This window comes from Ranitomeya variabilis, chromosome 6, assembly GCF_051348905.1.
Source record: "Ranitomeya variabilis isolate aRanVar5 chromosome 6, aRanVar5.hap1, whole genome shotgun sequence".
NCBI lineage: Eukaryota > Metazoa > Chordata > Amphibia > Anura > Dendrobatidae > Ranitomeya > Ranitomeya variabilis.
Window position 1 is genome coordinate 129898196 of NC_135237.1, and position 14297 is coordinate 129912492.

Consider the following 14297-nt stretch of genomic DNA (forward strand, 5'->3'; position numbering starts at 1 on the left):
TGCAGCGCAGATTCATCTCCACAGCACTGGTCACTACTGAGCATGTACATAAAGTGCAGCACAGATTCATCTCCACAGCGCTGGTCACTACTGAGCATGTACATAAAGTGCAGCGCAGATTCATCTCCACAGCACTGGTCACTACTGAGCATGTACATAAAGTGCAGCACAGATTCATCTCCACAGCGCTGGTCACTACTGAGCATGTACGTAAAGTACAGCATAAATTCATCTCCACAGCACTGGTCACTACTGCTGCATTCTGACAAGGTGGCTCTTTTAGTTATGATGCCTGCACACGCTGAAATAATCACTTAAAAAATGTGCCCCCTCATACCCTGAAACCGTCCGGGAGGCGGGTCTTTTCTTCCTAATCAGACGCAGCACAGCCGTCACTCCGGGCCTGTGCGCGCCAGGCGCCGCCTCCTCTTGCTGTTTTATCGTCCCCGGCTCCTGCGCTGTAAGTACAAAGGGCAGCGCAACTGCGCACGCCCGAAAAAAAAAAAACAATGCGCAGGTTCCGGGGACGATAATGCAGTAAGAGGAGGCGGCGCCCGGCGCGCACAGGCCCAGAGTGACTGCTGTGCTGCATCTGATTAGGAAGGTAAGACCCGCCTCCCGGACGTTTCAGGGTATGAGGGGGCACATTTTTAAGTGATTATTTCAGCGTGTGCAGGCATCATAACTAAAAGAGCCACCTTGTCAGAATGCAGCATTTGTGCTGCACAAGTTGGCTCTTTTAGTTACAAACGCCTGAGGGGGGTGACAGGTTCCCTTTAAGGTCAGTACATTAAGATGCTAAAGAGCCTTCAGTGCCTACTGTTAACTCTGCATCAGGCGCAATACCCCTGACAGGCGCAGCTCACACATTTTTGTTTCCTGCACCTCTCCAAGGCGGCAGGTGATCCCTCCCAGTACTTTCCTATTTTTAGATTCTGCTTGAAACCTGAAACCCCCCACTCAGTTTTACTGGCGTCCTTGCAGAGAATAGGTGTGACCTCCATGTCTTCTGAGTCTCATTGTGCCTGAAGGTTCGTATTTTCTGTAGGGGTTTCAGCACAATTGCTTATTTTGCTCATTTCATGGATGAAGAATGCAAAGTTTGTGGATACTTTGTAGAAATAAGTAGGCTTTTCTTACAAATAAAAGGGATTTCTTAGAAATGGCCTCTCAGGCACATTGTGCCCGAACACGTAATAATAATCTCTGATATGATAATATAATCTGCCAACCTTGCTTTTCTCTCTGCCAATTTAATATGACTCCAGTAGCATCTAAGTGCCTTACAGTTAAGTTTTGTTCCTAATTATAATGGTTAAACTCTAGGCTATTTGGCGGTAGTTTTGAAATTTTGAATTTTTTGTTTTATTATGTTTATGGTTACTAAATCTTTGTTTTTTTGCGTCTGATTTTGTGTACTCTCTTTTAATACATCACCATGAAGGGCACTGATTACTTTTGGAGCCCAGAAATTGACATACCGTATATACTCGAGTATAAGCCGACCCCCCTAATTTTGCAACAAAAAACTGGGAAAACTTATTGACTCGAGTATAAGCCTAGGGTGGAAAATGCAGCAGCTACCGGTAAATGTCAAAAGTAAAAATAGATACCAATAAAAGTAAAATTAATTGAGACATCAGTAGGTTGTGTTTTTGAATATCCATATTGAATCAGGAGCCCCATATAATGCTCCATGCAGTTCTTTATGGTCCCATAGATGCCACATATAATGCTCCATGCAGTTATGGCCCCATATAATGCCCCATATAATGCTCCTTGCAGTTTTGGCCCCATATAATGCTCCATACAGTTATGGCCCCATATAATGCTCCATGCAGTTATGGCCCCATATAATGCTCCATGCAGTTCTTTATGGCCCCATAGACTCTCCATATAGCATTGTGCCACATGTAATGCTGCTGCTGCTGCAATAAAAAAGAAAATCACATACTCACCTCTCGTCGCTGCCCGCTGCTCCTCAGCGCCCGTCTCTCCGCACTAACTGTTCAGGCAGAGGGCGGCGCTCACACTAATACGTCATCGCGCCCTCTGACCTGCACAGTCACTGCAAGAGAACGGGAAGACGGAGCGGCGCCCGGCGAATGGAACGCGGACAGGTGAATATGAAATACTCACCTGGTCCCGGCGCTCCTGACGCTGTCCCATGGTACCGCAGCTTCTTCCTGCAATGAGCGGTCACCGGTACCACTCTTTACAGTAATGAATATGCGGCTCCGCCCCTATGGGAGTGGAGTCCATATTCATTACTTTAATGAGCAGTACCACGTGACCGCTGAATAGAGGAAGAGCTGCAGCGAGGGAGACCATGGGACAGCGTTAGGAGCGTCGGGACCAGGTGAGTATGCGACACTGCTCTCTCCCCCTCACCCGCCGACCCCACTGCCGACCATGACTCGAGTATAAGCCGAGAGGGGCACTTTCAGCTCAAAAATTTGGGCTGAAAATCTCGGCTTCTACTCGAGTATATACGTTAATTAGATATTATAGGCAGTTTTCTGACCTGTGATTGACCCAGGATTAAAAGATAAAGCAAGTGGAGTGTGGACATGATAGTAATAGATTAGGGTTCTAGTAACTAGTGACTCATTATTTTGGGTGTCAGCCCTTGTAAATACTAACACTACTGATATACAGTTGACTGATATTCATGATCTCTCATCTTTGAGTCCAAGGTTTTGAGTGTAGCATTGTGCAGCCTTGCTGCTTCCTTTCCGCTTTGGGTTGTGATTTCTGCGGTAGCAGGGGAGAGTTGTGCTGTAGCTCCTGTTATTCAAGCAGATAAGAGAATGCTTGCAGTAAATGACTTGAATTTTTGGTAGCAGACATGCAAGTGCTTTATTATATCTTGAGGTTTTCAGACAAAAAAATGTGATCCCTGTGTGCTTTGGGATATCCACAAATTCAGAGAGTTTCATGGGTCAATCAGGTCTAGCAAACATTATCCACAAAGATTAAATATCTGGCACTCCCCACACAGTAGTAAAAGCCATGAAAGTATTTATTTATTACAGAGATAAAATAGTTGGGAGGTGTATAGTAATACTAACTAGTACTAATACTAGTAGTGTACACCCTACTAACCAGAATCCCTCAATGTCTGTCCGCTATTTCATCCTTCTCCGCTAGATTTCTAAAACTTAACATGGACAAAACAGAATTCATCGTATTTCCCCCATCTCACGTGACCCCCCCAACGAACCTATCCATTACAGTAAATGGCTGCCCACTCTCCCCAGTCCCACAAGCTCGCTGCCTTGGGGTAATCCTTGACACTGATCTCTCCTTCAAACCACATATCCAAGCCCTTTCCACTTCCTGCCGCCTTCAACTCAAAAATATTTCATGGATCCGTACATTCCTAAACCAAGAATCTGCAAAAACCCTAGTCCATGCCCTCTACATCTCCCGCCTCGACTACTGTAACCTCCTGCTCTGTGGCCTCCCCTCTAACACTCTTGCACCCCTCCAATCTATTCTAAACTCTGCTGCCCGACTAATCCACCTGTCCCCCCGCTATTCCCTGGCCTCTCCCCTCTGTCAATTCCTTCACTGGCTCCCCATTACCCAGAGACTCCAGTACAAAAGCCTAACCATGACATACAAAGCCATCCACAACCTGTCTCTTCCAAACATCTGTGACCTCATCTCCCGGTACTTTCCTGCACGCAACCTCCGATCCTCACAAGATCTTCTTCTCTACTCCCCTCTTATCTCCACTTCCCACAATCGCATACAAGATTTCTCTCGCGCATCACCCCTACTCTGGAACTCTCTACCACAACACATCAGACCCTCGCTTACCATCGAAACCTTCAAAAAGAACCTGAAGACCCACCTCTTCCGACAAGCCTACAACCTGCAGTAACCACTGATCGACCAAACCGCTGCACGACCAGCTCTACCCTCACCTACTGTATCCTCACCCATCCCTTGTAGATTGTGAGCCCTCGCGGGCAGGGTCCTCTCTCCTCCTCCTGTACCAGTTGTGACTTGTATTGTTCAAGATTATTGTACTTGTTTTTATTATGTATACCCCTCCTCACATGTAAAGCGCCATGGAATAAATGGCGCTATAATAATAAATAATAATAATAATAATGGTTGCCTACAGCGGTTTCAATGAAGTTACTAGACAAAGTCTTCAAATCAAGGAACATTCCACTGGTGATGAAGACACGGTTTGTACATAGTTTGATCTTTTCTGTCGTAACATACGGATGCGAAGCCTGGACGATAAAGAAACAAAATAGAACAGGAATCAACGCCTTTGAAATGGGGTGCTGGAGAAGGATGTGATCAATACCATGGATGGTAAAAAGACCAAAAAAATCAGTTATAACTTGCCGACTTTGAAAACATCATACAAAGAGAGCAATCATTGGAGAAGGACATCATGATCAGGAAGAATAGAAGGAGCAAGGCGAAAAGGAAGACCAACAACCTCATAGCTTGATGCTATCAAGATAATGGCAGAGAAGAGCCTGGTGGACCTATCTAGACTAGCACAAGATCTATCTTCCTGCAGAGCGTTCATCCACCAAGTTGCCATGGCTTGAGATACAGCTGAAGACCGTTAATAAAATAATATAACAGTGGTTTAGCTCACAATGCCTTGAGAAAGCTCATTGTGTGCGAAACAGTCATCCTGTTGACCACTATTTCTGTATACCTCCTTACTATTTTATCTATGGAATAAAATATATATGTAATTTACTACTACATGGTGAGTGCTGCATGTTTATTCTTTGTGAAATGCGTTTTTGGACTCCTTTGAAAGCTGATCACCATCAATGTAAAAACCGCTTAATAGCTGTAATTGGAACTCCAGCTGATAAATTGGGTGGTAGTGCCAGCCTTGTGTCCTACTATATGACTGCTACGGCATGTGTGACTAGAGACATCAATACAAAAGCTAGCACCCATAGCGATAAAGATTCTCGAGATCCATTCACTCCATATGCGTTGGTTCGAGGACCTAAAAACGATACCTTTTGAAAACTAGCCATACATACAAATTAATATTAATTTGTCAAACCCACTAATTTAGACTGGATCATCTGAATATTTCATATGTGTGGGAGTATTTTGACTGTCATCAGAGTCTAGATATTGGCAGAAAGACTGACCTGCAAGATTTCCAGTTACCTGACCTTTTGTTTTAAGAGAGATTTAGCTAAAAAGGGATGAGCAGTGGCTTATCCTTCGCTCTTCATTAGAAAAGCTGGCTCACTCAGCTGAGCAGAGTGCACATTTATAATGGCGTCTGCAGGAATATCTGATGGCCAAGTAAGTGCTTGGCTGTAAGCTGTATAATGTGTATGGTCATATTTAGGCCGGAGTCACACTTGTGAGTTCAATGCGAGAAACTCGCACAAGTCTCTCGCATCAAGTCCCGGCACTGCCGCGGCACTCGGTTCCAGAGCGTGTGGCTGCATAGAAATACATGCAGCCGCAAACTCCGGTCCCGAGTGCTGGCAGCAGTGCCGGGACTTGATGCGAGAGACTCACCCAAGTTTCTCGCATTGAACTCGCAAGTGTGACCCCGGCCTTAGTCTGAACAGAAATATAATTACCTTAGGTAAGTTTACACATTGTGGATTTGATGACGATACTTTCTGCAGTGTTTTTCACTTGTAGATTTTGCATGGCTTCTGATGCTATTACCCCTGAGGAAGCCACATTTTGGGTGTCGATAGGCGTGGGGTCTCCATTCCTCTGTTATCTTCTGTCCATGTCCACAGTTCCTATTTATTCATGGAGATTTCCACAAGCTTATTGATTTCTTAGTAGGATACTTACCATTCTTTTCCTACATCTGGTGACTAATTTTTCCTTGTATAAATAAGTATTATTTTGCAGATCCTTTATGCATAAATTAGGTGTACTTATTATCATTAACTAACATCGTTGCCTGCAGTTTTCATTGCTTTATTGAATATACGGTACAATCATGGTCGCCTTTTACCTTTGACCAGTCACCTTTATATTTTCTTGGCGTATATTATTTTAAACTTTATGTTTCAAGGTGTATTGTTTGCATAGTTGCATATTTATTCAAACATTCTCTGTAGTAATTATTTTTCTCCATAGTAATTATTTATACATTTGACTTTTTTTTTTCTGTGTTGGATATTGGAGGTGAGGTGTAAGTTTTTACGTGGACACACCTAGTGGATAATTTTTAGACATTGTGTTTTTTAAATGTTTGTAATAATATGTCATTATTGGTTTATGCATGTTAAGTAAAATATTTATTATATTCTATTCAGTGATCCTGACTTACTAGCACACTTATTTTTCCTTTTTATTGCATATTTGTTTTCCTGGTGTGTAGTTGGCTGATCCCAGATTTATCAGTAGTTCTCTGTTATTTCCCTTGCCATGGATTCTGCCACTGACCCACAACAAAATCCACAACATTGGGTTTTTATTGCGGATTTAAGACATATTTATACTGAAAATCTGTAATAAATATGCATGTGAAATTGACAAGATGCCAATTCAAAAATCTGCAAAGTCGGTAAATTTCTGGCCCCAATTTTTTTTTTTTTTAAATCTCTCCCATTTTACTAGCATTGTATTTCACTGTAAATCTTTTATCCAAATATCTGGATGTAAAATTCACAAACATTTCTTATTTTTCAGATTATTTTTACTTAAGTGAGCGCAAATCATGTTGTGTTTTCTCTTGTCAGATTCACAAGCTTGAAATGAAACCAATGAAATAAACTATTTTGAGTCTCATAAAGTTGCACTTTTGTGCTCTCGTAATTACAATACTCTGCCCCTCACCTGTTGGTGAGTGGCAGCACTCGCTTTGTATTGCCTTTTCATCTTAAGTCCCCAGCCCTACACGCTGACACTGCAGTGGCCGAGTTCATACATACATAGTGTTGGTGGGTGTGTACAGGGGCTCATCTGCTTTATATGCGTATAGTCGCCATTCACTACACACAGGATTACAAAGCAACCTTGGCCTATGCTAACAGGAGAGGGATAAGAACGTGCAGTGTCACTGTGCGCACGCTTTCATCTCCGTCTCCTGCGGACAGTGGCCGTGTGCGGCTGTGTGATTCTGTATGCAGTGATACACAGGAAAGGCGATGAGAACTCTGCCCTTATTGGCACTGTGTATGAAGGCACTCGGCCTCTGCAGTGTCGATGTGGGCAGGGTTGGGGAGATAGATCAGGGGGCACCCCACATCATCAGTACCTGTATGATTTTTCTAAGGGGCAGGACCCCTATATGAAGGTCTAAGTAGTTAATTTTCAGTCTTGGAGGTGATAGACTCCTTTAAAGAATTAACTGTAAAAATAAACACTGATAAATACATTCTAGATGTGGATTCAACATCAAAATTTTATACTTATGTCATCCACTCATTTTCTAACCGCTGCTTTTCTTTGTTTTCCAGCAAATGAAACTGTCTTTCGACTCCCTCACTGAAGATGCAATAGACTCGTGAAGAACCAACGTGGACACATTGTACAAAAGTATTTGCACTTACAAGTTTCCTGCAATGACTATCTTTCAGTCTTTCAGTTTACCAAAGCACCTCCCTTGGCTTCTCAGGTTGAAGTGTTTTTCATTTAGTGTATTGCGTCTCCTGCGTTAGATCCGGTGCTGGCATGTGTGGGTCGGATGATAATATATTCTTTAGCTTCAGGTCCTGGTTGCTGCATATCTCACTTGGTGGAGGATCAAGAGTATTCATGAAAACCTGACGTGACCATGTGACCACACTTCCATCTGGACCCAGACGGTTAACATACAGCACGGCCGTGTTCTGTGTCATAAAGATTTCTGCTAGTCTACAGACATAACCATGCACATGTTACCCCACGCTCTCCTCGTAAATGACTGATATGTGATAGAAGAGTCAATCTTGACCTCAAAACTGTTTATTTCTGCTTCTATTATAATTTTTCTTTGTGCAGTTTTTTAGATTTGGAAATTACATTCTAATAATCTTGTATCTTTAGTTAATCATGGTCCAAGTGGCGATTCACCATAAAACTTAGTAAAGTATATTTAGGACAACATCCCCCTAGACGTCTAGTTTTCAGTAGCCCAGTACCAGTTGCTTTATCTTCCCAATGGACCTAGCGTATCACATATGATGAAGTTAAAATGATTGTCCAGGATTAGCTAAAATCAACCCTGCTACTCCAAAAACAGCCGGTCATCGGGCTGTGGCTGGCATGGTGGCTTGGGTCCAATGACCGGTGTGCGCTGTCTTTGGAAGAAAGTCGTTGTGCCCTTGAACAACTTTATTCTGGGTATTATACATTCATATGTCATTTTCTATGTCTGATGAAGATCACAACAAATCAATGTATACTTTATTATTATGCTTCATAACAGACGGTTTAGCATAATGTCAGTTCTGTAACCTTTAAAGGGTACCTCTGAATTCCACTAACCGCATAGTGACATGTCAAAAGTTTTTATTGGCAGAGGCTTGGATGCTATGACCACCGCTGATTAAAAATTCTGATATATCGCTATCATACGTGAGAAGTTTGTTAAAAAGTCATAGGGATCCCATAAAGAGAATTTTATAAATTCAAGAAAAATTATTTTTGCTGACTCATCACAGGCATGTTCAGGAGATCACATTGGGTGACCATGTCTGAACCCCTATGGCTTTGCTCGACAGATTTGAATGACAATGCGCTGTGTCTGAGATTTGCTTTAAAGAAGGAATTTGCCAGTTTATAGCTCTATAAATTGGTGGAGGTCTGTCCTCACCGACTCCGCTGATGTGGTCTTCTGACATACTGTGTATATCTGACATACCAGAAAATCACTTTTGGGGAAATTTCCCCATTAAATGAAGTCTGTCATCATGTTTTCCCATTATTAATTAATGCCAGCACCTGTAACTGCTCTATTACTGCAGTCCATCGACCTTTTCCTAAGCCCTGAACTCTCCCTGCATATGCCATAAAATACCTTATTTACTTCTGGCATATGGTGCGGTCCGGTCCGATAGGCGTCTTTTTTTTCTATTCTTTTCTCGGCGCCACCTCTAAGTGCAGCATCGCCGTCCTCCTGTCTTAATAGATGTGGATGATGCGTCCTGCATCATCCACAATTGTCACCGCAAATATTGTACCTGCACAGTTAGACTGCAGAGCTCTGTGTTCTGCCCTACTAAGCAAAGACCTATAATGCACCGGCACCTATTAACGAAAGTAAAGTTTGTGCTGACGCATGCGCAGTACAGAACTTTGTTCTGCCCTTAGCTGGCAGAACACATTAGGCCTGTCCTTCAACTGCACAGGTACAAGATTTGCGTCATCCACATCAATCAAGCCAAGAGAACGGCGATCCTGCACATAGAGGAGGCACCAAGAAAAGAAGAGAGACGCCTTTTGGACCGGACCGCTCCGTATGCCAAAAGCGTATAAGGTATTTTTTGGCACATGCAAGGGGAGTTCAGGGCTTAGATACCAGTTCAGACTATAGTAATAGAGCAGATAAAGGTGAGCGCTTTAGTTTATAATGGGAAAACTTGGTGACAGGTTCCCTTTACATTTGAATGGGTGACACCACTTCCTTCTGCCTTTTTTAGGGTGCTGTTGACTGTATGCAGATTCATGTTCTCTACCACAAGTCCCACTGAGGATAAGTATTTCACAGATATAAGATATTGACTACTGCTAAAACTAGTGGGGGTAACACTACAAGTATAGAGCTGTGTGTGACCTGACATTTGTGTGTATTACCAGAGATGCCAGGTAGATATTATCTGCATTATTTAGAATAGAACAATGTTATGTTTTGTTTTTTCAAAGTAATATTTCTAAGAAAATAAAAAGTATAAATTTGCCATAAGAACAGGAAAAAATATATATATTTTAAACGATATTTGTAGTATGTTTAGTCATGAGGAATATTAGCTTTAGTCCATTGCAGAAGGGCTTTTTGTATGGTTCCTTAATAGTTTACCGTATATGCTGCTTAACACTTTGACTTCCGCATGCCGCCTAAAGAAAACTTAACTACTTCTATAGTGATCCACGGTTCGGCAGTGTGGATATCTACCTATATAACAAAGGCATCAAGTATTTGTATGAATATAAGCCAGAAGCCAAGTGATGCCCGGCGGTGTCACCCGCAGGATCTGTATAATAGCTTGCATGGAATCCGCCCACTGATCGCCCAACAGCAATTAAAAAATCAGATTCAGTAGATATTATGCAGAACTTCCTAGTGAATAATTACTGACTCATAAGGAAATGTATGGGGCCGACAGACATTGTTGGAATGTGTGTATATTGTGATAATTAACCTAGTATTATACAAATCGGAAGTGGGGTGAGGAATATTGTCTTTTAGCCTTTTACATCAAATGGGTTGTTCAGGATCAGAAAATATGTTTTCCTTCTTTCCAGAAATAACACCACATTTTCAAGTAATTTCTATTCATGTAAATAGACATGTGTTGCAGTACCAGATATCGCCCATCGGCTAGGGTAGCGCTGTTACGAGGTAAACCTTTGTACCTTTCACTGTAACAATGATTTGATATTCTCAGGTTTTCCACATAACAATAACCTAAGAGGTACAGAGAAAGATAAATTATTCTTAATATAGATGGCTCAGAGCCCGACCTACAATTGGTGCCAGACTGGATGTACTTAAAGGAACTCTTCTCTCTTATGTTTTATTTTTCATTTTGTTTTTTGATTGTTCTTGTAACTCAGGAGTTTTATGTGATGAGCAGTAACCTGTGAAACAAGACTTTCCTTATGGTCTATGGTCAGCATTAACACTTCTATGTGACTGTTACTTATTAATGCATGCAAATAAATATCAGAACCCACCATCATGTGTCCTTGTATCATGTGTAATGTGTCAAATCCTCAGCTCTACAATTCTGCACGTGGCCGAGACTGGACCCTGGATATCACACGTGCTGCAGTTTGGGCTTCTCAGGCTAAAATAAAAGTGTTCATGTTATAAAATATGATGGGATGTAAAATCCAGCACTTAATACCTATGTTAGATTTGTAGTATGTACATTGTAAGGTTTACATCACCAAATCTAAGTAGATCACTGTGTATATTGTGAGACAGTGAGAGGAATCATATGTGAGGGTCATTGTGTCCCCCAGAATGTGCTTAGAACCACTAGCGTGCATTGTAATCACAGCCACAGCTGGTAGTACCATGCAAAATTTAATTAAGTGTGGATGCAACACCCCAGGTAACCGGTTGTTGCAGTGATGTTGCCTTCCTTTCGGAGAGGGTAATATCATGCTCAGAGGCAATGGAGTTCTCTTTCCCTGGTAAGGCACCCACATACAACACATTCCAAATCCAGGCCAGGAGGGGGAGCTCAGGACCCGGATTCAGGGGAGCTTCCCTCAAATATGGATATATATCTTGGTCTGGAGGAGGAGATAGCCAGTCTGAGAGAGACACAGAGGGAGAAGGAAGTCTGAGAGCAGACAGAGAGGCCCAGCAGCCACGTGGGAGCTGCAGCCTCTGGAAGGAGAAATACTCGAATGGTTGAATGTGGTGGAGCAACAGAGGAAAGGAGCAGAGGAGCGGAACAGCGCTCAGAGGGGAATTGTGATCGGGCTCCCTCAGAGCCGAAGCGCAGTACATGGGTGCCGAGAGCCCAAGACCTTAGTGAAACTGTAGGACACTTGGCGGAACCGGAGGGTTCAGAACTTTAAATGAACGACCCGCACTACACCTGAGACGCAGCAGCACCTGAGGAGCCCGGGGCATGATAGAGTCCCTATAAAAAGGCTCAAGCTGCCCGTCGTGCAGGTACCTGTCTAAGGACAGGGGGAAAGAGGACTCTGCAGAAAGCTTCAGGCAGCAGGGACTTCACATATAACGGCGCTAGTTGGAAAGGCTCACGGACCTCAACTGGAAAAAGGGATTCTTCCATTGCCTCAGATCCGGCCGAGCCACATTGCCTGCTAACTACAGTAAACCAGGTAAAGACTTACAACTTGTGTCCTTTACTCATTTTACCGGCCTACACCATTATCACCATACATTTCAGAACCCCTGGGGACCCCGCTTCACCTGTGGGAAGCGTTACCATCATTGCTGCGACAACATCCCCCAGAGGACCCCTTTTAAAGCAGCATCAGTCCCACTATTTACTAAACACCACAGGTGGCGTCACGACAGACTTATTTACAATATCCCTTTAAAGACAGTTCCCCTTTAATTAGGCGCCCAGGGCCACGGACCGGGTCGCAGCCAGCGTGACATCCCCTTTAATAGCGACCGGACACGGTGCCGAGTACCCCATGGCCCAGGCGGGGCGCGGCATGGACTGGGTCAAGAAATTTGACCAAGTCAGTTTAGGAAAACCTGACTTGGGCTTTTATGTTTGGAGAGATCTGTAGGATGGTAGTGGGATGGATCTCTCCCTCCAGTCCGTGTCTTACAAGTGGCCCATGACCACGGTTTTCATTCAGATGTGCAGTTTTGTGTTTGGTTTTCACATGCAGCAGAGCTGAAGGTGCTGTGGTTGTATGCTGTGTGAAGCTAACACAGGCCAGATCCAGCAACCTGGGTGAAAATGGTAGCACCAGAGAACCTTACGGCTATTTCCGGCTGCGATCCGGAGGTGGGCGATTTCATGTGTGCAGTATTTGGACAATAAAGGACTTTTACTTAACTTACTTGAGTCACTGTCTCTCTAAATTCACTGTCGAAAATGCCGCTGGTCTACAATACACACAAAGTGAGACCTGAGAAAAAATATTACAGTGAGTAAAACGTATATATATATATTTGCTAAATACAGTTAAAATCATACAAAACTATTGGGCTTATGCCGGCAAAAAAAGTTCCCAAGGGGTATTGAGCTGTAAAAATATAGCTAAGTGTTACTTACCTATCAGTTTCAAGCTGGATGCAGCGCAGGCTGCTCTGTAGTCTGATCAGGAAGAAGAGACGTCAGCGTTCCCCCAGCAGCAGGACTGCTGTGACCTGTGATTGGCTGCAGTGGTCAGGTGACTCATCTTGTCTTTTTCTGACCGCTGCATCCAATCACAGGAGCTGCGTTCCTGCTCCTGTCTCGAATTCTTGTATCAATGCAGACAAGGAAGCGTGGGCGCCAGAAGGTGAGTATCACCTTTTCTTTTTGCCTGGACAACCCAGGCAAATTGTGTTACTCTGCTTCCCACAAATGCAGTTCCCAAATATTCTTTCTTTCACATCACAGGGAATCATTAATTGGCTGTATGTTACTTTGCACAGAATGACGCCCCTTCTGACATTATTTGCTACTTCTTAGCTATTGAACCTGCACCTCACAAGCCACATGTTCTGTCCACCCAATAGATTAAAACTGTTATATAATACTAATCTATAAAGTAGAGGTCCCTTCTACTTTAGGGTAAGTTCACACAGGGTGTTTTTGCTGCGTTTTTTTATACTAATTTTTAGCTGCTTTTTACAGTACCAGCAAAGCCTATGAGGTTTCAGAAATCTCATGCACACACATTGGGTTTTTGTGTGATCAGTATTTTGTGCTTTGCTGCGTTTTTTGGACATAGAGCATGTCACTTCTTTCAGCGTTTTTGCTGAGTTTTTTCAGTGTTTTTCACCCAATGACTTGAATGGGTGTTGAAAAAACGCAGCAAAAACGTAGGTATCATTATTTGCTGCGTTTTTGCTGCTGAAAATTCAAGGAAATTAGCGTGGACAAAGGGAAAAAAAACTAAGCAAATACGCAACCTAAACCTGTGGTTTTGATGCAGCTTCTTTCCTGCCAAGAAGATCAGGTTTTGCTGCAGAAAAAAAAAGCCGAAAAAACGCCCCCTGTGTGAACTTACCCTTAGGGTCCAAATGCAGGAGGAAGCAATTAACCCCTTCACCACCTTGCGATTTTCCATTTTTGCGCCTTTGTTTTTTTCTTCCCAGAGCCATAACATTTTTATTTTTCTGTCAATATGGCCGTATGAGGGCTTATTTTTTGGGGAACACCATTGATTTTTACCATACAGTGTACTGGAAAATGGGGAAAAAAATTCCAAGTGCAGTGAAATTACAAAAAAGTGCAATTCTACAATTGGTTTTTGTTTGTTTTTTTTTACCGTGTTCGGTCAGTACAAGTATGCAGATACCAAACATGTATAGGTTTTTTTTTTTATTTAACCCCTTTCCGACATCGGGCATAGTAGTACACTGATATCGGACACCCTCCCTTTGATGTGGGCTTTGGCAGTGAGCCCACATCTTTTCCGGCACATGTCAGCTGTTTTGAACAGATGACATGTGCCGCTAACAG

At 42.9% G+C, this 14297-nt stretch overlaps 1 protein-coding gene across 1 annotated transcript in view; it reads left to right on the forward strand.

Annotated features, from left to right (window-relative positions):
• ANO10 (anoctamin 10) overlaps positions 1-10862 on the forward strand; it is a 339799-nt gene extending 328937 nt beyond the window's left edge. The window contains exon 13 of the mRNA XM_077268987.1: positions 7440-10862. Within this exon, the coding sequence (XP_077125102.1) occupies positions 7440-7490 (51 nt within the window). The 3' untranslated portion in view covers positions 7491-10862. The remainder of the gene's footprint in view (positions 1-7439) is intronic.
• The last annotated feature ends 3435 nt before the right edge of the window (positions 10863-14297 follow it).